This window comes from Gobius niger, assembly GCF_951799975.1.
Source record: "Gobius niger genome assembly, chromosome: 22".
Taxonomy (NCBI): Eukaryota; Metazoa; Chordata; class Actinopteri; order Gobiiformes; family Gobiidae; genus Gobius; species Gobius niger.
In genome coordinates, this window is record NC_136873.1 from 14,754,069 (window position 1) to 14,777,456 (window position 23,388).

General features: G+C 43.7%; 1 protein-coding gene across 1 annotated transcript in view; it reads right to left on the minus strand.

Annotated features, from left to right (window-relative positions):
* The window catches only part of szt2 (SZT2 subunit of KICSTOR complex), a 210,123-nt gene that overhangs the window by 183,781 nt on the left and 2,954 nt on the right, over positions 1-23,388 (minus strand). Inside the window, 22 exon segments of the mRNA XM_079580893.1 lie at positions 395-495; positions 1,688-1,885; positions 2,638-2,751; positions 2,854-2,971; positions 5,204-5,372; positions 5,527-5,615; positions 6,292-6,367; positions 6,760-7,005; positions 7,083-7,288; positions 8,562-8,676; positions 9,057-9,209; positions 10,543-10,688; positions 12,102-12,231; positions 12,323-12,554; positions 13,586-13,756; positions 14,869-15,079; positions 16,153-16,259; positions 16,950-17,082; positions 18,680-18,808; positions 19,992-20,162; positions 21,349-21,522; positions 23,251-23,376. Of these exon segments, the coding sequence (XP_079437019.1) occupies positions 395-495; positions 1,688-1,885; positions 2,638-2,751; positions 2,854-2,971; positions 5,204-5,372; positions 5,527-5,615; positions 6,292-6,367; positions 6,760-7,005; positions 7,083-7,288; positions 8,562-8,676; positions 9,057-9,209; positions 10,543-10,688; positions 12,102-12,231; positions 12,323-12,554; positions 13,586-13,756; positions 14,869-15,079; positions 16,153-16,259; positions 16,950-17,082; positions 18,680-18,808; positions 19,992-20,162; positions 21,349-21,522; positions 23,251-23,376 (3,315 nt within the window).

A 23,388-nucleotide genomic window follows, 5' to 3' on the forward strand; every position in this document is an offset into this window, starting at 1 on the left:
TAGTGCATAATGTGCTTGTTTTCTATGAATCTTTCCGAGCTAGCTGTTAGCTCCTCGCGACTAATAGTAGCTCCAGGAGAAAACCACTCTGCTATGACCCATTGTAGATGAAATTTGAGCAATAAACGTCTAAATCAACAAGCCTGGCTCAGTGTGCGATCGTCGTAAAGGCTGTGTAAACTTTTGATCAGGTACTTTCCTTTTTCATTATGATTAAAAATAGCAAACTCAGTTGTTTCACCATAAATGGCTTCACACAACCATTGGATTGGACTAATATTACAACTGTATATTGTTCATGGAGTGTTAATGAAATGCTTCCACACACTGTTAGCAAGTGCAAGTTCCTGTAATCCCGCCCACAAAAGAGTCTCGGAGTGGATGAAAGCTATACCTGCAGAGTGCTTGTCGAGCCCATCACTTCATTGTCCTTGCTGGTGCCGCTGGTCCGGAGAGTCCCAGCGTCCTGCCGGTCTGCAGCCTGTGCACACTCCTCTGAAAAGGCAGGCACACAAAAATCACAGTTTTAGGAACAGGGTTAGTCTTACCGGTGTGTTTTAAGCTATTATTAGTATTTGGTGAATATTTCAAATTCGTCTTGTTCACCATTTTCCCATCACCTCTCTTTAAGGAGAGAAACAAGAGGTGAATGGGGGAAACTAGGAGTAAGAGTGACCAATCTGAAACCTTTCCTGTATACTTTTTCATTCATTTACTGTTTGCATATAAAAACCGGGCATAGTATGAGGCAATACTTGTTGGCACATCTCATCAGACTCACCCCTCATCCATACCGCAGCTCATCCTTGACAATCAGACCATAAATCTCTCCCCTGCAGTCACAAACCTCGGCGTCCGGTTCGACCCTCAACTAAACTTCTCTCATCATATCAAGAACCTGTGTAAAACGTCATTTTTCCACCTCCGAAACATTGCAAAACTCCGTCCTCTGTTAACCGTTCCTGACGCAGAAAAACTCATCCATGCCTTTGTTTCCTCAAGGCTGGATTACTGTAACGGACTTTTTATTGGGCTCCCTGCCAAAGAAATCCAGAGACTCCAGTACATACAGAACAGTGCAGCGAGACTACTTGTGCGAGCCAGGAAGTACGAGCACATCACACCTGTTCTGTTCTCACTGCACTGGCTCCCAGTTTCTGCCCGGATCGACTATAAAATCCTTCTACTCACCCATAAATGCATCACTGGTCACGCTCCACAATACCTGCAAGAACTCATATCACGGAAACCCTCCAACCGCACCCTCAGGTCATCCAGTAGCCTCCACCTTCAAGTTCCTTCAACCAAACGCCGAACCATGGGGGACAGAGCCTTTTGTGCTGCTGCACCAAGGCTTTGGAACAGCCTCCCCGCGGATTTGAGGGAAACAAGCAACCTGGACTTTTTTAAAGCTAATTTGAAAACGTTCCTTTTTAAGAAAGCTTATAATTGTTGATGTTTTTAATGTGTGTGTGGTCTTGTAGCACTCTGAGATTCTTTGAATGAAGAGTGCGTTACAAATAAAATTTATTATTTATTATTATTATTATTATGTGAAAAAAAAAAGCCCCAAATTGCCCTATTTTCTCTAATAGATGGATCCAAGCATATAATCCATCCATCTAACGAATCACACTAAACCCCTGATGAGCACTGACCTCTGTTGGGGTCACACAGCAGCACTGACCTCTGATGGGGGGTAAGGAGAAGGGCACCGTGTGTCCATGGCGTTCCCTGTGCAGAATGTGTTGAATGAGCGCGGCGTGGTCGGACTCGGCCAGCGGGACCTCCCTGTGGCTCAGCTCCTCCAGGCTGCCATGGAACAGGCTGAGCAGCAGCTCGTTGGGCACACAGGCACCGGGCTGAGCCTGCTCGCTCTGGACCACTGCAGAGGGGGGGTTAGGAAGGGGAAAGGTTAGGGGACATTTCAATGCAAGCGCCGTCTTTCGATGGAAAACATAACGGCGTACGTCAGAGCTGTTTGAGTCGGTGGGGGCTTACCCACAGGTGTAAACCGGTCTAGACCAGGGGTTCCCAAACTTTTCAGGCCATGACCCCCAAAATTACCTTACCAACAACTCAGGACCCACGACTGTAAAATGTAATTCGAATTTTTAACAAATTCAGCTACAAAATATTCCAAATCTGGTTTATTAGTGTTACTCTGGATCTGACCCCCACTTTGGGAACCCTTGGTCTAGATCACTATGGGTGTAACGGGTGGCGCTAAGGGGGCTTGGACCGTGGAATGGCTCCGGTTAGGCTGTGGAAAGACCGGGGCTGTTTCTCAAATCTAAGTATGCAGACTCTGTACTTTTCAACTCCGGGGTGCGGACAAGTGAACTCGATTACATCACAGGAAGTAGCTCATATGAAATTAAAAGGGTGAGACACTGCAGGCGAAGTAGAAAGATGTTTTGAAAGACATCAATTACAAACTTTTGCAGTAAACAAAAAACTAATTTGTGAAGCGGACTTTGAATTGGAACAGGACATGGGCCACACGTGATGCCGTTTCCCCGAGTCAATCAGCACACAAGTCTACACAAGCACACAAATTGATAAACGGCCCAGTAAAGGTTCTGTCCCACCCCGTGCCGCTCAAATCAAAGGGCAGCTGATGAGCAGTGAGAGTACCTGTGCTGAAGGTGTGGAAGAACAGCTCCACCTGCTGGCACCTGGGCAGCAGCTGCATGAGGTCGAAATGAAAAGGAACCATGTGGATGGAGTCCTCGGAGAAAGAGCGCTCTCCTGAAACGCACAGGACATTTAGAGGAACAGACCCAGGAAGAGACCCAGTGGAATATAATATATATAATAGCTTCTGTTTATTGTAATCCTATGCAAACCTACCCGGGGCTTCCTTGGCGGCAGGGGGCAGAGAACAGACAGTCTCCTTGTTGTGGCACAGCTGGCTCAGGTGCTCAAAGGTCATCATGGTGGACATGCAGGCCAGGTCGCCGGGGAAGATCTGCAACGGCGGCAAGCACTTTGAGAGACTCATATGATCAAATTTGTTCTTTTTAATGTGATTTGAAGCTGATACAAGCTCCAAATTTGACATAATTGTTTGACAAGTATATACCGTAAATGCTCTAATATAGGCCCGGGCCTTTATTTACTCAAGGGCATCTAGGACCAGGCCTTTATTGGAACCAGGCCACAATTAGAGACAGGCCTTTATTTCTATTTGAGCAAAACGGACGACCAGGAAAACGAAGAAAAACGAGATTTGTGTCCATTTGCACCTAAAATATTAGGTTCATTTATTAATTCACATTTCAAACCCTCTCCCAGCGGCTGGAACATTGACGCCTTTTATTTTGTCGGGACAACAGGAAGTGTTTCGTTGCTGTTAGCGGAGCATTGACATCAATGTCACTGCAGGTTTCTGTTTCGTTTTTACCACGGACCGGATTATTTGTTGTTATCTTGTGTAAAAGGCGAGTTTAGACGGAGCGTTTGTGTTTGTGATCGATCATGAGACTGACCCGAGAGAAGACGAGACGCTCCCGCTGATGGGAGGAGTTATTTTGAGGCGTGGGACTGACCTGCACACGGAGCAGCTGGACGTGCTTTGAAGACGCGATGGTGACTTTATTAAAACCCTGGAGGGTCACACAACATTTGTTGCCCTGTTTCCACAAATAGTCACTGGAGGTTTGAAAAGTGGCTAAATCTGTGTCAAAGTTACGCTAAGTTTACTTCCTGCACGTGAGTTTTCATTTACACGAGTATGAGACAAACTCCTAACATGTGGAATATTTCTACCACTAGTTTCTAATAAAAGCCCCGGCCTGTTTTAGAGACCGGCTTTAATTTGCCTCCGCCAGCCGCGAACCCGGCCTCTGTTAGAGACCCGGCCGCTAATGGAATACAGGCCAGTATTAGAGAATTTACGGTAGCCGCTATTTTCAAGAGGCTTATTGCTCTGCTGTCAGGTGAGAGGTCAGAGTATGCAAGATCGCTTGTTCTCAGTCAGTCAGAAACATCTTTTGCTGAACCTACTTCATTGGAATGACTATGATTAAGTAAATACACATATACCTTGTGACAGTGTATATGAAAGTTGGTGCAAAATATATATAATATATAAAAATGATCATGTATTTGATTTTTTTGACGGCTGATTCCTGGAATAGAACGCCTGAGAGAGCATTCTCACCAATTTTGGCGCTTGTATCACTGAGGCTATATCCACACGAAGACAAAGCGGGTCTAGTTTCAAAGGTAGTTCTAGTTCTAGTAGTTTTAGTTCTCTATAAACACGGAGTCAGCTCAGTAAATGTGTGCGTTTACATGAAGCCAGTCATGTGTGTAAAACCGCTGTTATTAGTCAGTCAGGCCTGTGTGTGGCGCTGTGGCACTACCACAGATAATAGAGCAAGACTGTAGATGGCGCATGCAGGAGACAATAACAGCGCCGTGAAAATGAAAGGTTAGTGCTAGATCGTATGCTCCGGGGGGACGGTCTGCTGTGAGTTTGTATAGATCTATGAGTTGGTTTGTCTAAAAATACAAATAATCCTAATCCTTAAGGTTAACCCCTTAACTCCCACCTGAACCGAGCACATTTTCTCCAGTTTGGCTTTACCCCAGTCCAAAAGCTTCTGGAAAAAAGCTGTGAAAATTGCAATAAAACAATGATGGAAATGTGACAAAAAAGTGAGAAAACATTGACAAAAAAGTGACGAAAAATTTATGAAAAAGTGGCAAAAATGTCACAAAAATGTCACAAGAAATTGACCAAAAAATGACGAAAAATTTACAAAAATGTGACAAAATGTGGCAAAAAATTTTTACAAAAATGTGACAAAAAATTGATTAAAAATGGACAAAAAAATGACAAAAATGTGATAAAAAATTACAAAAAAGTTACAAAACACCCAACAAAAAAATGTTGGAAAAAAAATCTGATGACGTGAGGAAAAAGATCCTCTCGGTTCAGGCGGGAGTTAAGAGGTTAACCATTTCCCTGGCCCTAACCTTAATTTGTGTCACGATATCTCACGTTTTGATATCTAACTGCTTCATGAATTTTCGATCTACTACAGAAATATTCTTCAGACACCACAGGACGAAAGCAGTAAAATTGTCAGTGACTGAACTTACACTGTCAGTCCAAAAACACAGGCTGAATGGCTAACTCTGCCTCCTTGTCACCTGTGGCTGGCGTGGATCAGAGGAGTCTAGTAAAACTCACTGCCTGTGGGATCTGGTGGTACGACAGGCCCTGCAAGTGCCGCAGTTGCTCAGTAGAGGGCAGCACCGTCCCGCTCTGTGGCTCCACCCAGCACTCCGTCACCAGGCTGAGGTCCGAGTCGCCGTCCACCGCCTCCAGTTCGGCATCGTTGTCTTCGTCTGTGGAGAAGCTTTTTCACACGAGAGAAAGAGCAGCAGGGAGACGAGGCACACAATCAGAGCTGCACGTTATGACAAAAAATGCAGTATTTGTGTATTTTGGTTATACTTTAGTTTCTAGCTCAGTGGTGGTGGTGGTGAGAGAGGGGTGAGAGAGCTCTGTACCTGTCCTTAGTGGAGGTGGAGTGAGGGGGGAACAGGATGTACTGGATAATGCAGGAGGGGCTCTCCCCATCTGTATCCGGAGACAAGCTCTGAAAGCATACAGGCAGAGAGCGTTACACCGTTAATGCCCGTGCACTTATGGGAGGTGATTATAAATGCTGAATATTGCAATGTAGAAGTCAGGACGGACTGAGAGCGCAGAATGAACACTGAAAAGACTTCCTGCTACCTCTTTGATGCATTTGTTTAACCTTTAGAGAGGGCACAGATCTTTGGGAAAATCATGCTCATCAACTTATGGATATAAAGGACTAAAAATCCCAAAATGAGGCCATAGTTTTGCAGTATTTTCATGTCATTTATATGGACAATTACTTTGCTATCAAATATTCCTTTTGATAACGTGCTATAGATAAAATATTACCGTATTTTGTTTAAGTAATATGTAATATTTATTGGCGGCACGGTAGTACAGCAGTTAGAGCTCGTGCTTCACAGCTAGAAGGTCCAGGTTCGATTCCCACCTGGACAGGCCTTTCTGTGTGGAGTTTGCATGTTCTTCCCGGGTCTGTGCAGGTTTCCTCCAGGTACTCCGGCTTCTCCTACCACGCTGGATGCTCAATGCTCCTACAGGTTGTAGTAGTATACCTTAACTTACCTTAATTACTGAAAAAAGTGATTGAATTCTTGTAACTCTTTACTTTTGTAATGCCTCAACACTCTGCAAAATCACCCAGCCCTCGACTCATCACACACGGCTCTTACCATAGGCAGCTCCAGCACCATGTTGACGATGCCGTCTCCACTGGCAGCGAAGTGGAAGCCCTCAGACAGGCGGATTCTAAACACACACAAGCACATGGGTCAAGGAGGAGACAAACCAAATCATGTCTTACACATTTTTTTGATTCCTATAACGGTCATTATAGAGATGCCATGATGAAGCTTTGATTGGATTTACTTTGATCTTTTAAGTTTTTATAGCTTGATTTTTTCTTTTTAAGTTGATTTTAAATAAATTATAACGATAAAATATATTTCTAGTCTAACGGCGGCAAAAAGGTGTACCTGCATAATACCACCACTTGGCAGGTGAATGAATTATAAAGTGATAATTGATGTTAAAAGTTCCACTGCTCTATAATGCAACTCAAAACAACCAAACTCAAAACACCCGTCTCATGTTGACTACTTTTGCTGCTGCTAAATAAAGCCGTGTTTCCCTGCACTCACTCGGACAGCATGGAGAGGATGTGGGCCACAGCCTGGATGGGCACCGCGGGCCCCTGGGTGCCCTGGCTTCCTTGCACCGCCCACACCCAGCGCCGGTGCAGGAAGTAGCGAGTGAGGGAGGCCAGCGTGGAGGAGGCCGTCCGGTTGGCTGCCACGCTGAGCGGAGCTGCACTGCCGCACGGGTGAGGGAAGGTCTCCGTACTGAACATGAAGGGCGTCCTGAAGTCCAGAGGAAGCTTCTCGTACCTGTGGAAAAGCGCACGTCCACGTTTGAACTAATCATCTGGAACTCCCCTACCAGAGGACAGAGGTGCGGCACAGACCTGATGAGCAGCTTCTCCAGGGGCTTGTTGAGGACCACCACACAGGGCCGGTCCGACAGGCTGGGCTGGGGGGCCGCGCTGGCGGGTCCTTTGGATGGGGACTGCTGGATCACAGCCTTCCTCTTAATCTTGGGCGTGGCCTCCTTGTTCTGAACTCGATGTGGGAAGCGCAGTTTGAGGATCTGCTCCTTCAGCTCATCCACAATCTGCACAAAAGAAAATAAATATACCAGATTGTAATGTAAGCTAGTTTCCATCTGAAGGTTAAAACAATATAAAACCATCCAAGTAGATCTAAAGCACACCGTCGGTCTACAACTTCCACATTTCACTCATTTACAGCTAATCGCTCTAAACACTTATTGCAACCAATTACATGATTACCCACAGTAAAACATCACTAATGACCATAATTCTCAGAGCTGTGTGCATAGGTTTTTGTGTGTTTACATGCATGAGTCCTGTATAGGTCACCGGAGCAGGTCATTCAGATTCTATCAGGCTTAACAAAAAAACATAAAGAAATGCTGAATTACAGTGCCTCTTGAAAGTATTCATACACCTTGAACTTTTGCACATTTTGTCATGTTTACATGTTTGCATTTGGGCCAATAAGTTCAATGTTTGTCTCATCAGACTAAAGCACCTTCTTCCACATGGAGCTGTGTCCTCCATATGACTTCTAGCAAACTTTCTTATGGCCTCCTTTCAATAATGGCTTTCTTCTTCCACTCGTCCATGATGGCCAGATTTGTGTAGAGTACGACTTATAGTTGTCCCATGTACAGATTCCCCCAGCTCAGCGGCAGGACTTCACAGCTCCTCCAGAGTTATCTTGGGGCACTTGGTTGCATTTCGTACCAGTGTTTTCCTTGTTCGGTCTGTTAGTTTAGGTGGACGACCGTGTCTTGGTAAGTTGGCAGTGGTGCTTTACTCTTTCCATTTCTGAATGATGGATTGAACAGTTGCTCCGGGAGATGTTTAAATCTTGGGAAATCTTTGTATAACTTAACGCTGCTTTAAACTTCTCCAGAACTTTATCCCTGACCTCTCTGGTGCTCCTTGGCCTTCATGATGTTGTTTAGTGACCAATACACTCCGACCATAGCTCTGAGGCCCTCACAGAACAGCTGAAATTATACTGAGAGTAGATTACACACAGGTGCCTCTATTTAACCGTTAGGCCAAGGAGTGAACATTCTGGAGTCATTAGAAATGTTTTAAAGGCAATTTAATGCACTCAGAAAATGCTGTATGTATACTTATGCAAGCCCCACTTTTCACTTTTCTATTTTTTGAAAAATAACAGAATCATGTATCATTTTGCTTTCACTTCACAGTTGTGTGTGAACGTTCAGTAATAAAAACTAAATAAAATCTTTATGTTTAGGGCTGTAAACATGACAAAATGTGCGAAAGTTCAAGGTGTATGGATACTTTCGAGAGGCACTGTATTTGAGCCAATGCTGCTTCTCTCACCTTGTTCCTGATATGGGCAGGGGTCCCGATGGGAAATCCCAGCCGCAGGACCATGCAGGGGGCTTTGGAGATGAGGCGCACCAGGTAGAATGATGAGGGAGGCTGGTCAGACGAGCTGTGAGAACACAAACATCGGTGTAAAGGTTTATAGAATTAAAGACAGTTTTACGTCACAGCATTTACTGGCCTCCAGTTTTACATGGATGGCCGCAACATCCTGGTAGAAACAAAATCTTTGAACTTTTCTCGTCCTGCGGATAAACTATTTCAAGCCAGTGACCAAAACCACAGGAAAATGACCAGTCTCAAAAACACATCAGTTCATTGTCAGAAGAACATCGGGAGATAATTTACTTTGAAAGGAAAAAAATAAGCATAGTTTATCCATCTCTATCCTCTGTCATGTGTCATTAAGAGTTAACCATCTTCTCTATTAATGATCTAATGAATGGTAAATTCTCATTCGATCTCTGCCCATTCATTAGAGCAACTGACCTGTAGATGAGTTTGACGTAGGAGTAGCCCTCCACCAGCACAAAGCTGCTGCAGTCGCGCAGTAAGGAGGTCAGGGCGGAGTGGGAGATGCGGCACTGAATGGTGCTGTAGCGGCCGTTGCTCCCGGCTGTGTGCAGGTGCTTTGGAACTGGCCTGCGACAAAAAACACTTCAGGAAAACTACCAGGAATGAGGCTGTTTGACTGTTTCTAAGCAGAGGTGGACCGTAACACAGTCAATTTACCATAAGCTTTTGACGATCTGAGCTTTTTTTTGTTGAGAACTTATTACTTTTACTCCACTAGGTTTGAAAGATAAATACAACACTTTCTGCTCCCCCGCATTTCTAAAAAGGGGACTGAAGTAAAGAGTATAAAATTGGCTGCATAGTTTGTTCCATTCAGCAGCCTCCAGAACAGTAGGTGGCAGTACAGTCATGTCACCGATTCAAGATAGGTGATTTGCCAGGTGGTGAATTTATGTTTTTGAAAATTTAACACTTATCTAAAATGATCCTGACTGTTTTTCCTCCATCAGTGAGTTGTCAGGGCTTGAAACTCATGAAATAATCCAAAATATTACTAAATTAATATAATGTCCTGGTGCCACCCCTACCAAACCAATCACGATAAGGAGGACGAGCTAGACCAAGCTAGCCCAAGTGAAAGCATCACACACACACACTTTATCTGTTTTTTGTACAGTTTGTAGTGTCTGCAGAGTCACCAATGCCAATGTTTGAGCTGCGTTAGCATTAGCATTAGCCAACAATGTAAGGGGTCAAAGTTGATGACTCAAAACATATGGCACAAGTCCTCTTTGAGCAGCAAATGATTGAGTTATGGACATGCTGAATACAATCTGCTGACATTTAGACAAAGCAAAGCAAGGCCGTGGGAACCCAGGGTGCTGAGGGGCATGCACCGAGAGCATTTTCTCCAGTTCAGCTTTACCCAAATCCTGTAGGCCAGTGTAACACCTCATTTGAAAGCGAAGACCTACTAAACTAAATTGATCTTTTTCCTCACATCATCAGATTTTTTTTCATCACTTTTTTTGTTGGGCAGTCATCTCATTTTTGTCACTTTTTCGTCAAATTATTCGCATTTTTTTTGTCAAATTCTTATCACTTTTTCGTCCATTTTTTCTAAATTTTTCGTCAAATTTTTCTCACTTTTTTGTCAAATTTTTTCTCACTTTTTTCCACATTTTCATCCTTGTTTTCGTCTCAGTTTTGTTGCTATTTTCACACCTTTTTTCCAGAAGCTTTTGGATTGGGGTAAAGCTGGAGAAAATGTGCTCGGTTCAGGTGGGAGTTAAGGTGTTAATAAATAGGAAATATGCGTATGAAAAAGTGTTTTTGGGGTACATTTTGTCCCTCAGCACCCCCTAACTAAAATATCTTCCCACGGCTCTGAAGCAAAGCCATAAAAGGAATCTCCGTTCATCATTGTTGGTAATAATAACGCAGTGATGTGATCGCGTACATGTCGTGCTCCAGGATGATAGCGATGCGATGCATGTGTAGCCATCTTTGCCAGAAGTTGGCGTCCATGGACAGGATGGGTTTCCAGTAGGATGCAAACAGGGACTGAGAGGAGTCTTTGGAGCCGCCGTGCTGCTGGGACAGGACCTGTCCAAAAACAGACAATCACTTTTCCTCAGGTAATTGTTTACATTATGTCAAGGTCGACCACTGTTTTCACTAAAACTACACACTTCACTGCAATGGAGTGCTGGGCAATCAGGAGAGGCGCTACGTATCCCGGTGTGGCGGTGCTTTTGGGCCGTCTGAATGAAATAATTAATGAATAACTTCTACTCCAGGCCCAAAGGTTTTAAATGGGCTGCAGCATGTAAATCTATCAAATAATGAGTGATGCATCATGCCCATGGCACACTTCACTCATTGTGGCAGGAAGATACCATTTGACTATGAACTAACTCAGAGCAGGGCTTAAAGGAATAGGCCACCGTTTTTACATACTGAGATATGTTCTTACCTTAGCTTTGACGAGTTCTTTAGGACCTGTCTGATCTTCACCCGTGCCTTAAGTCACGTAAACACAGCGCAGACGGCGTTAGCATTTAGCCTCTCCCTCTCTCCTCTATAGCTCCAAAACAGGTCAAGATAGAAGCTACCAAGCTCTTCCACGTTTTCCTTATTTAAATATGGTTACGTGAAGTGTTCCACTACAAAGTATAATTACACAAAATTAAACAATGTGGATTTTCTAAGCGGATAAAAGGGGGGACTATATTGTAAGGCGTAATAATACCAGGAGTAATTTGGCATCCGCACAGTAAAGTGAAGATTACTGCGCGGATTTCGAACTACTCCTGGTATTATTACGCCTTACAATATAGTTCCCCCTTTTATCCGCTTAGTTTAATTTTGTGTAATTATACTTTGTAGTGGAACACTTCACGTAACCATATTTAAAGCTTAGTAGAGCTTGGTAGCTTCTATCTTGACCTGTTTTGGAGCTATAGAGGAGAGAGGGAGAGGCTAAATGCTAACGCCGTCTGCGCTGTGTTTACGTGACTGAAGGCACGGGTGAAGATCAGACAGGTCCTAAAGAACTCGTCAAAGCTAAGGTAAGAACATATCTCAGTATGTAAAAACGGTGGCCTATTCCTTTAAGGGCATTTAAGTTGAACACCCCTTCGCTTTGGTTCAAGTTGGTGCAGTCCAATCTGAGTAAAGAAGGGAAGAGAGAAGGGCAGGTGCTGCTCAAAAAAACACAAAAAAACAACAAAACAAAAGGCATTATCATAAATGTAGAAAACTGGACAAATTATATATTGTACTGTGGAGATGTATCCGGCTCAGAGTGTGTGTGTAGCGGCCCCATGTGAAAAGAGAAAGTGTCATGAACAGGAGCTGATCCTACAACCTCTGACTTAAAAAGCTAATGCCCTTTGAGTTGAGCTAAAACTCCGTCAGCACATGGGCCAGTCTAAGTCATTACATTCCCGCACCGGAATGAACCAGCACGGCCCTGCTTCACTGATGCATTTTAAGAAGTGAACTAAAGTGCGTTACCGGAGTGGTGGACCCAGGAGGAATGTAGAACAGAGGGACTCCGTTTTTGGTGCTCTCAGGAATGGTGTAGTTCTCTGGGATGGAGTTGAAGGATTGCAGGTGCACCAACATCTGGTCTGTTTGGTTAATGCTGGAAAAGAAGAAAGAACAGGTGTTGAGCCTGGCCACAGCAGCAGCAGCAGCAGCAGGGGGCGGCTGGTGAGCAGCTGGGGGGAGCAGACCTCTGCAGAGTGTTCCAGAAGCGGCGGATGACACAGGTGCGATAGGGGCTGGTGATGGGCTTCCTCTGGGTACAGCTGATGTCGTGGAGGATGTCGTAGCTGCCCTCCATGGTCACCTCCACGCGGGTGCTCCTCTTGGAGGGGTCCAGGGGCCAGGGCGCCGAGGCCACATACTCGATGTGCATGTTGTGCTTCCACAGCAGCACCAGCTTCACCTCCAGCTGGCTCCCACCTGCACACATGGTCATGGAAATATTACATATAATACAACATGATATTGTGTTTCAGTGTGCGGATTTGGGTCCTTTGAGGCTGTTGGTGTGCTCAATCTATCAAGCTGAATGCTGGGGTGCACAAGACAGCACCCCAGCAGCCACAGCCAATCACCGCTCCCTAGGCAGAGGGCTCCTCCAGAGGAAACAGGAAGAGCATGAAAATTGTTAAAATAAATAAAAGTAAGCAAGCAAAATCGAATAATAGGATAATAAAAAATAAGACCGAGAGGTAAAATACATAAATACAAAATGTCAATTTAATTCATTATAAGGTGCTGATAAATAATAATAAATAGGCCTAGCAAAAATAAACATCAGTTAAAGGCTGAGCTAAAAAGGTGGGTCTTGAGCCTGCTCTTAAAAACTTGAACGTTCTGTGCAGCCCTGAGATCCTCCTCAGGTGGCTCCAGAGGCGAGGGCCGTAATATTGGAAAGACGCCTCGCCATGAGTCTTTTTGTTGACTTTAGGAATAACTAGGAGACCCCTGCCGGAGGAGCGAAGGGGCCGTGAAGGTTCATGAGGTAAAAGCAGTTCTGAAAGATAAGAAGAACCTTAAAATCGATCCTGATACACACAGGCAATGCAGCGATTCTAAAACCGGTGTAATGTGGTCTTGGTCAGGACACGAGCTGCTGAATCTGGACACTCAAAAACACTAGTGTAGCCACAGCTGCCCTGGGGTAGGATGTGACAGGCAGAGCAAAGGCCTGACTTATACGAGGCAGCTCAAGCGGACTGTAAAGGCGCCACGGGATCAGGTGGGCTGCTGGAGTGCGAGGGGATCGTGAGCAGAGGTGGCAGTGAGGAGCCGATTGGCAGTTTCCAAAGTTGCATCACTTCAATTTGCAACTGACAATAGTATATTTTTGGAGACTGCAACCTGGCAAATATTTGTAACGCTATGGTACAAAGGATTAGTAACTGCTTCCATGAGCTGCTGGACTGTTTGCGTGTGTGTGTTGCGTGTCTTGAGTGACGGCGCTGTACCTTTGGTGAGGCTGATGTCTCTGATGGTGTAGCCCTCGCGCAGACGCACAGACACCACACTGACCAGGTGGGCCGGCACCTCCTTCTCCGTGTGCTTCTTCCTCCTCATCACCAAAGCCGGGTTCCCACTGGCCGACACCAGGTGCTCGTTAAACAGCTTATGCTGGGACACTACGAGGAGGACACAAACAGGGGTACAGGAGAAAATACTTATGCGAATACTGAAGCTGGAAGGCAATTTAGGGTTGTTCATGGAGGGTGTGTGAAAGGGTAAAGATAGGTCAACATCTGTTAGTTAAAGTTAAGGTATACTTTATTATCCCTGTAGGGAAATTTGTCCTCTGCATTTGACCCATCCTTCGTCGCCGCTTTAGCAAACCGTAAGGAGCAGAGCCGTGGGAAGATATTTTAGTTAGGGGGTGCTCAAGGACAAAATCTACCCCAAAATACTTTTTCTGTGCATAAATCCTATTTATTAACCTCTTAACTCCCGCCTGAACCGAGAGCATTTTCTCCAGTTCAACTTTACCCAAATCCCGTAGGCCAGTGTAACACCTCATTTGAAAGACCTACAAAACTAAATGGATCTTTTTCCTCACATCAGATTTTTTTTCATCGCTTTTTTTGTGGGGCAGTCGTCTCATTTTTGTCAAATTTTCGTGACTTTTTTGTCACTTTTTTGTCACTTTTTTGTCAATTTTTTGTCAATTTTTCGTCAAATTTTTCTCACTTTTTTTGTCAAATTTTTGTCCATTTTTGTCATTTTTTCGAAATTTTTTGTCACTTTTTCGTCAATGTTTTCTCACTTTTTTCACATTTCCATCATTGTTTTCATCTCAGTTTTGTTGCTATTTTCACACCTTTTATCCAGAAGCTTTTGGACTGGGGTAAAGCTGGAGATAATGTGCTCGGTTCAGGTGGGAGTTAAGGGGTTGATATTACCTGCAGTTCACAAACTGTCCACCAGGGGGTGCTGCAGCGCCCTCAGCACCCTGGGTTCCCACGGCCTTGGCAAGGAAATCATTTATTGGTTAATGTGAGCTTTCATGGTAAACTCTGATATTTTCTTGAGTTTATTGTGAGCTGGTGTCGTCCTCGAAATGCCCGACATTGATGAGAGCAAAAAGAAAATGCACATGATATTATGTCAAACCAACACAAAACTTAAATGGTTACCTCAGTTAAACGCTTATCAGTGTTAAAAGATATTATATTTAGAGACGTTCCAATCTCTAACTGACTGAATGACTTTGAAAATGTGCTGAACACACTGAAGACCTTACCGCTGAAGTACTCGGAGCTGCTGGACTCGGGGCTCTTGAGGAAGGAGTAGGTGAGGAAGGCTCGGTGGTAGGTGTTCATGTCCTGACTGCTCGCATCCACCTCAGGGCATGTGGGCAGATACGAGCCGAATGTGGCCAGAGAGATGAACTTCATCAGCTCCACGTTGGGGATGTAGCCGAAGCTGCAGTCGTAGGAATACGAGCCGCCCACCTGCAGCACAGAGGCTAAAGTTCAATATATTTCAACCAGACGGACAGATTAGCGTTAGAACTAGAACAGGGTCATTAACATGCTTCTGCTGTGCTATATGTGCTGGAGTTAAAGGAATAGGCCACCGTTTTTACATACTGAGATATGTTCTTACCTTAGCTTTGACGAGTTCTTTAGGACCTGTCTGATCTTCACCCGTGCCTTCAGTCACGTAAACACAGCGCAGACGGCGTTAGCATTTAGCCTCTCCCTCTCTCCTCTATAGCTCCAAAACAGGTCAAGATAGAAGCTACCAAGCTCTTCCACGTTTTCCCTATTTAAATATGGTTACGTGTTCCACTACAAAGTATAATTACACAAAATTAAACAATGTTGATTTTCTAAGCGGATAAAAGGGGGAACTACATTGTAAGGCGTAATAATACCAGGAGTAATTTGGCATCCGCACAGTAAAGTGAAGATTACTGCGGAGTAAAGTGAAGATTACTGCGCGGATTTCGAACTACTCCTGGTATTATTACGCCTTACAATATAGTCCCCCCTTTTATCCGCTTAGAAAATCCACATTGTTTAACTTTGTGTACTTATACTTTGTAGTGGAACACTTCACGTAACCATATTTAAATAGGGAAAACGTGGAAGAGCTTGGTAGCTTCTATCTTGACCTGTTTTGGAGCTATAGAGGAGAGAGGGAGAGGCTAAATGCTAACGCCGTCTGCGCTGTGTTTACGTGACTGAAGGCACGGGGGAAGACCAGACAGGTCCTAAAGAACTCGTCAAAGCTAAGGTAAGAACATATCTCAGTATGTAAAAACGGTGGCCTATTCCTTTAAGAGCCCAATTAAAACAACAGTGAGTCCTCTGAAACGACACTAAACTACGGGAACATGTAATTACGCATAGTAAACAACAACCGTGCAAAGTCACAACAAAGCAGCTGGATCCTGCTCAAGCTCAATGAAAAGACTTATGCTGAGCACACACTACACCATTTTTTGAGTCTTGACAGATTTTGTTAGGAATGGGGGGGTCCACACTACACGACGCTTGTAGGGCAGACTTCTCTTCTTTACCTGGATGAAGGAGCAGGCGATAGTGCTGCTGCGGAGCTGGTTGAGCAAAGTCTCACACACAGCCACGTCAGGAACGCTGCTCACTCCGTCTGTGATGAGGATGATGCCTGCATACAAGGATTCACATACGTTTACATCCGAAAGAGTCGGAATCTCAATGGGGCTTTTCCTGGATGAATAAACGTCAGGAAAGGTTTGGGTTTCTAGTTAAAAACAAAGGTGATTACAAAACCTTATAAAATGAACTAAAACAAACTGTTAAATTAAAGACTATTTTGTTTTTCTACTGAACATGAGGTTTTATGTTAAAGGAGGCATATGAAAAAAAAAAGGAGCTTTCTTGAGGGTTAAACCATGTTATAACGTTCCCTAATCAAAGACGTCCATGAAGTGATATTTCACACAGTTTTGATAAGATAAGTCTACATCTTCTTAAGAGCTTCTTCTATGGTGACAGCGCATCGTTCTGTACTTCCTGGATACATTTGCATCATTGTTAAAACCCAAAACCGTCCTTTACATGTTTAAAACTCATAATCCAACTTTATATCGGTTCTGAGTTGGAAAAAGTGTGTTTCTCTTCCTACAGCTGCCAGCAGGAGAAAAAGTCTTCAAGAGCTCTAGCCTGTTGCTACGATTTAATTATTATATTACTTCAAATTATTAAACAGAAAATGCTGAGGCACCAAAATAATGCTTTTGAGTCTGTTTTAAGCCCCATGTGCAGGATATGTCCGCTTTAAATGATATGAATTGATGAACTAATAAGATTAACACAAACCAGCTCACTGTCTCACCTGCGCTGGAGTTGGGCGGCAGCAGCTGCAGGGCCAGGATGCCCTGGCGGATCATACTGACCATCCCCATGTCGGCGGACACCACGGACACACCGGGCTTACAGGACCACTCCTCTGTGGGCTGTCCCGGCTCCTCCGCCTGCCGAGAGGGGAGTCCATCATTATTTCAGAAATAGAAAAATGGGCGTCGGAAACATTCAGTGTGGGCTGGACATGAGAAAAAGTGGTCGTTTGCGGTGGTGACATTATTAGATACGCGTCTCTTATTTTCTTCCTCGGTCTCAGCCGCTGGTGCAGGTGGCGTTCGCGCCTGGAGTGTGGACTGAATGTGACTTGATTGCGTTGCGTTGGAACATTCATTCACTTTAGTCCACTCCACTCCAGCCTTTTTCTTCTCACCAACAAGCAAGAGAAAACTGGCACACTACACTGGTAGGTGAAAGTGTAAACTGTGATTTGTTAAAAAAAAGTTTACTGACGATGAAATATTGAAAATCAGTTCTGTAAGTTAAGAGTTGTGGCATTTTGTATCACAAGTTAAATTTCCATTTTTATTGAATTTTCATCCATCCATCCATTTTCTTCCGCTTTATCCGGGGCCGGGTCGCAGGGGCTTTGTTTATTTGGAAAAACACAAATGATCCTGGGAGCTCTGTTGTCGGGGGCTTCGTGCCCCTGGTAGGGTCTCCCAGGGCAAACAGGTCCTAGGTGACGGGTCAGACAAAGAGCGGTTCAGAAGCCCCTTATGAGAGACCAACAGGCCCGGTTAGAACCATGATGCCGTCCTTCTGTGGACCCACCACCTGCAGGAGGAGCCAGAAGGGGCTGGTGCAATGTGATTTGGGCAAATCCAACAGCTGCCCCCACGACCCGGCAACGGAAAAGTGGAAGAAAGTGGATGAAAGTGAAAGAAAGTGGAAGAAAGTGGAAGAGGATGGATGGAAGAAAGTAGAAGAGGATGGATGGAAGAAAGTGGAAGAGGATAGATGGAAGAAAGTAGAAGAGGATGGATGGAAGAAAGTGGAAGAGGATAGATGGAAGAAAGTGGAAGAGGATAGATGGAAGAAAGTGGAAGAGGATAGATGGAAGAAAGTGGAAGAGGATAGATGGAAGAAAGTGGAAGAGGATGGATGGAAGAAAGTAGAAGAGGATGGATGGAAGAAAGTGGAAGAGGATAGATGGAAGAAAGTGGAAGAGGATAGATGGAAGAAAGTGGAAGAGGATAGATGGAAGAAAGTGGAAGAGGATGGATGGAAGAAAGTGGAAGAGGATGGATGGAAGAAAGTGGAAGAGGATGGATGGAAGAAAGTGGAAGAGGATGGATGGATGGATGGATGGATGGATGGATGGATGGATGGATGGATGGATGGATGGATGGATGGATGGATGGATCCTGGGAGCTCTGTTGTCGGGGGTTTCGTGCCCCTGGTAGGGTCTCTCATGGCGACGGGTCAGACCAAGAGCGGCTCTGAAGCCCCTTGTGAGAGACCAACAGGTCTGGTAAGAACCATGAGGCCGTCCTTCTGTGGACCCACCACCTGCATAGGGGCTCGTGCAATGTGATTTGGGCAGCTCCAACAGTTGACCCCACGACCCGGCAACGGAGTGGAAGAAAATGGACGGATGGATTGTGGGACATAACAATGTACCAATTTGTCTGCTAAAGAATGCACCAAAATCCCACAGACCCAGACATATATTTGTGTTACAGGGGAAAGATCTCTGGGGACACTCGCCTGGAGATACTGCTGGTGGAGCACCTCGGCAATGCTGTTCTCCAGAGCCCGCAGCTGCTGATAGATGTTCTTCAGGAAGAGGTCCAAGTCTGTGCGGTCCAGCTGACAGCCCTGCACCAGCACCTGCGATCACAGAGGGGGCGTTAGAGGGCACAACAAATCTTCTTTTATTTCTTGACAAAGGTTCTTTCATTGTTATATTATTATTGAGCAATCAGTAATCAGTAGCACAAAAAGATACCAGCTTAACGAAAAACAAAAATCATTCAGGTATCAGTAAAGCCCAGTACAATTAAAGTACTAGTGTGGGAAAAAATGTTTGTTCCTTGCAATCAGTTACATTTACTCAATTAAATATAAACCAGGGTGGAGCTGTGACATAAACTATATAGTCTTTAGACTTTAGAAGAACTTTAAGTAGCATTAAGTAGCATTTGGCACAAAGATCTTTAATAAACATCTGTGTTTTGGCACGTATATATACAGCACTGCCCTGTCCTGTCAAGGGGTGGGCCGATAAACAATAATATTGCTAATCACGATGAAAAGAAGGCACGATTAATTGTTTTTTTGCATAAGGTACATTTCCCAAGCCCGATTAGTTACTTTCAGCAGACAACAATAATGCCAATATGTCCAAATAATGCAACTTTATCAAAGGAGAGAAAGTAATTAGCCCTTAGTTCGTTTGTGCTGATAGACAAGATGTAAAACTTTGGGCCAGTTCTTGCCTCAAGTAGAAGGGCCCAGTAATGAAAGGGCGATTACGCATAAAGCAGTTCCAATTTAAAACATCGGCTGTATGAGAGCCATTCCCAGTTTTTGGGGAGCGAAACGCCTTTTGTCTAGCAACAGACCGGGAGAATACACTACTGAGCACAGCCAGCTGCTGAAGTATATGATCCGATCTTTTGTCAAATGAGCATTTTATTTTTGAGGGATCTACTCCTCTGAAAGTAACACTGACACTTTAAATCATGCTGATTCAATAATCATTTTAACAACAGCCTTTTTAATACTTTAATTGATAGAATGTTTAGTCAGAATGTAGCTTTCACGGTCAAAAGCGCAAAATTTATTTGGTCCATCAAATATAAAACTACATGCATGGATATATTGTGATGCCAGTGACCACAGAGTTTTGACCTGTTAGGCTATGTGTACAAGTGAAAATGATGATTAAAAAAGAAAAAAATCGCTCAGGGCGCCAAACAGCCCAGGACTGATAACAGCTCCAGGGCAATTTCTCCCACAGAGTCCTGACTCAGCATCCTCCTCAGTGGAGCAATGCCATTGTGATCAGCACCTGGTGTGAGCTGAGGCCGATGATGGAGGAGTAGGCCAGGATGGTGATGAAGATGCAGGGCCGGAACAGCTGCTCGCTCCCTGGGACTTTGAAGGGCTGGACCAGACCGGCCAGGCATCGCGACAGCGCATGGAAGACCTCGTCGAAAATCATCTCCCCGGTGCCGTCGTCCTGGACAAACCGAAAGGGAGACACAGCAGAAGAAACAAGATATTATATGCCTGCTTATGTTTATTTAAGGGTCATTTTAATTGAAAAATAGGCAAAATAATATTACTATTAGCCATGTCTAAAGGAAGCAAATTGGTGTGAATGTTGTTGTCTCTTGAATTCACTTACAAAAGAGTTCCTAAACAAATGAATGAACCATGATTTCCAGGCGCTCACACAGTTTCACTTTTGTTTTTGACATGACAAGCGCTGTGCTGCACATGGTTCTTTTGGGACTCTTCCTTTCACAACGTTATGTAACGATCAGGCAAAAAAGGAAACGATTTTCTTAGTGATGAGCGACTGAAGCCTTGTAACACTTTGAGGCTTTCCTGGCTAAAAAGTGCCATAAGGTCCGAAGTCTCCGACCTTTTTCATTCTTCTTGCAAAAAGTAATTAACTAGACTAGTATAAACATCTCAATTTGAGCATAATAATCCAATTTTTGGTTGTTTTGACTGGTTAAGATGTTGTTGGGCATTTGTCCTAGATTATTTCACTTGTTCTGAGATGACTGAGACTCATTTCAATACATTTCGTCCTTATTTCAGGTCATTTTCTTTGCCAATGGGGTAAGAAAATTGTTCTTATCTCATTGGCAATATCACTTTCTTATTTCAAGCGAGATTTACCTTAGAACTGGTCTGAAATGTCCTCAAACAAGCAAAGTAAACTTGGTCCGATCAGGAAAAGTGTCTAAATGAGTGAAAACCACTCAAAACAAGATACATTTCCTCAATTCCAGTCATTTAAGCCAATGCTTGATATTGACTTTTTGCAGTGTGTGGACAAACTTTATTATTGACTTCTCATAAACACGACTGAAGCACCAACACACAGTCATGTGGAAGAGGGGTTTCAAACAGACGTGTGGCAGTTTTATTATTTGCAGCACAGTGAAACGCTCTGAGCCGATGACCCGCCCTGAGACACTTGACTTTTCAGGACAGTCACGTGACCTCTCGATTAATCTACCCTGAGCTTTTTATAAACACGGTAATTGTAAAAATCTTGACATCCCTGCCCCCAATAGAATGATCCGAGCCAATTCCGAACAGTAGGCCAACATTACCAGTACTGGATCAAAGCTACAACAGCTGGACTGAAAAGCTAAACTCTTGGCTGAAAGGTGCCGGGATGGACTCACCACAATGCCAGTGGAGGGGCTGAGGTCCAGCTGGATGACGAAGCGGTACCGGCGGGCCAAGAAGGAGGCTCTGGTGGAGGGCAGCAGCACGTACGGCTGGGTACCGCCATCGGGCTCCGGCTGCCAGCCTTTAGGCAAGATGCTGAGCAGGTCCAGTTCATTCTCCGAGTGCAACTGTTCACAGAGATATCAGCGGTTAGAAAAGTAGACAGTGCAAAACAAAAGAACGTCGAGTACTGAAGAAAGGTTGATGAATCATGACAGCTGCTGGGGCACAACAGGAATATTCAGACAGATAAATACATAAGTGTTCATCAAAATGCTCAGAGTTCTGGAGATTTTCCTCAAAGGCTCACTGAAAATGGTTCTATGAGCCTCTTTTGGGGTGGTCAAAGTAAAGGCATTCAAAATATAACCTTTTTCATTGCTAATAATTAATTTAATATAGATATATTTTCATTATAAATGTACTTTATGTAAAACTGTGTAGTACGTGAACATGTCACCATAATCAGTATATTGACCTATCATTCAAAAAATGACAGATATATTTTTAGTCAGTAGTACATTTGCATTTTACTGTTTCATTGTACTTCAATTTATCGTGGGATATCGTAAGTCCTTTTCAAATAAAGCTTAACTGTCATTTTTAAGCTTTAGAGCAGGGGTGCCCAAAGTGGGGCCCTTTGGCCCGCCAGAGACTGACCTACTTTTACACTGCATAATGTGGTTAACACTCACTCTCTTCCCATTTATTCTTAGTGGTAAATATGGATGCAGTACCCTTTTTGACCACAAGAGTCAAATTGGGGGCGCTGTTTCACTCCTTTCGAAAAGTTAAGGAAACACAGTTGTGATGTCTAGGTTTTTATCAGAGCGTTGTAGCATCAACTTTCCCAACCTTTATTTCAAAGGTTGTTGACATCAACAAAGGTGGGTGTTAAAAATTGACTTATAAAATAATATATGCTGAATTGACACTCTCAAAATGATCTAATAGGGCATTTTCTTTGAGTTACTAAATGAATGAGGCAAAGTCACTGTAGGTGCTGCACATACAGGTGTTGTTGTTGTTTACATTTTGCACTATATTTCTACAGTTGTTGATTTTGTTCGACTAAAACTAGGCTTTTGCCATGGTTAACATTTGTATTAATGTAACATGTTATTTGCATAGATAGACTCAAATGCACATGTATACCAAAGTCAAATAATATTATAATATAATAATAATATTATTATTTGCAGTTATATATGTTTCGCGCTTGACATTGCCGTGTTTGGCCCGCGACCCACAGGAACTTTTTCATTTTGGCCCTCAGAGACAAAAAGTTTGGGCACCCCTGCTTTAGAGTTTTCATTAAAAGGTCTTCAGTAACATCGTTTATCACAGTGTTTTCCTGCCTCAATATCCTCAAACTCTAAATTTGGTTATCGTGGCAGGCCTAGTTGTGCCGGTGATGTCGAATATACAATAAGTATTTTCTTCCTTGTTGTGAACACAAGTTCCACAGCAATTTACACACAACCGTTTAAAAAAGTTTGCCTTAATCCATGTCACTTCCTGTCAGTGTCCATTAAGGAAGTGAAACAATAAACATCACAAAAATGGCCAAACTAAAGAAAGCTGGGTAAATATTTTGTAGTAAAATCTTAAATATATATGTTTCAACTACTATATTTTAGCAAAAAAACTCCCTGTGAAGAATTGGGAGGCTAAAAATATGTTTAAAAAGTTAGGAATGAGTTTGGATCACGATATTTGAATTTAGTGGCTTCCTTTTCAGTGTTTGTAATTAAGAAAAAAACCTGGTATAGGACCTTTAACAGCCTGATATATATTATTATATTTCAAATATTTGGCCCGTGTAGGCAACGTACAGAGGCATTGGATTGTCTCACCAGTTCAGGCGTGGAGACGGGCCATACGATTTGGTTGAGTTTACCGAGGAACCAGGCCAAGCGCACGTTCCGCGAAATCCGGTACTCCTCCTTCATGAGGAGAAAGATGTGGTCCGCCTCCTGCACCTGAGGGACAAT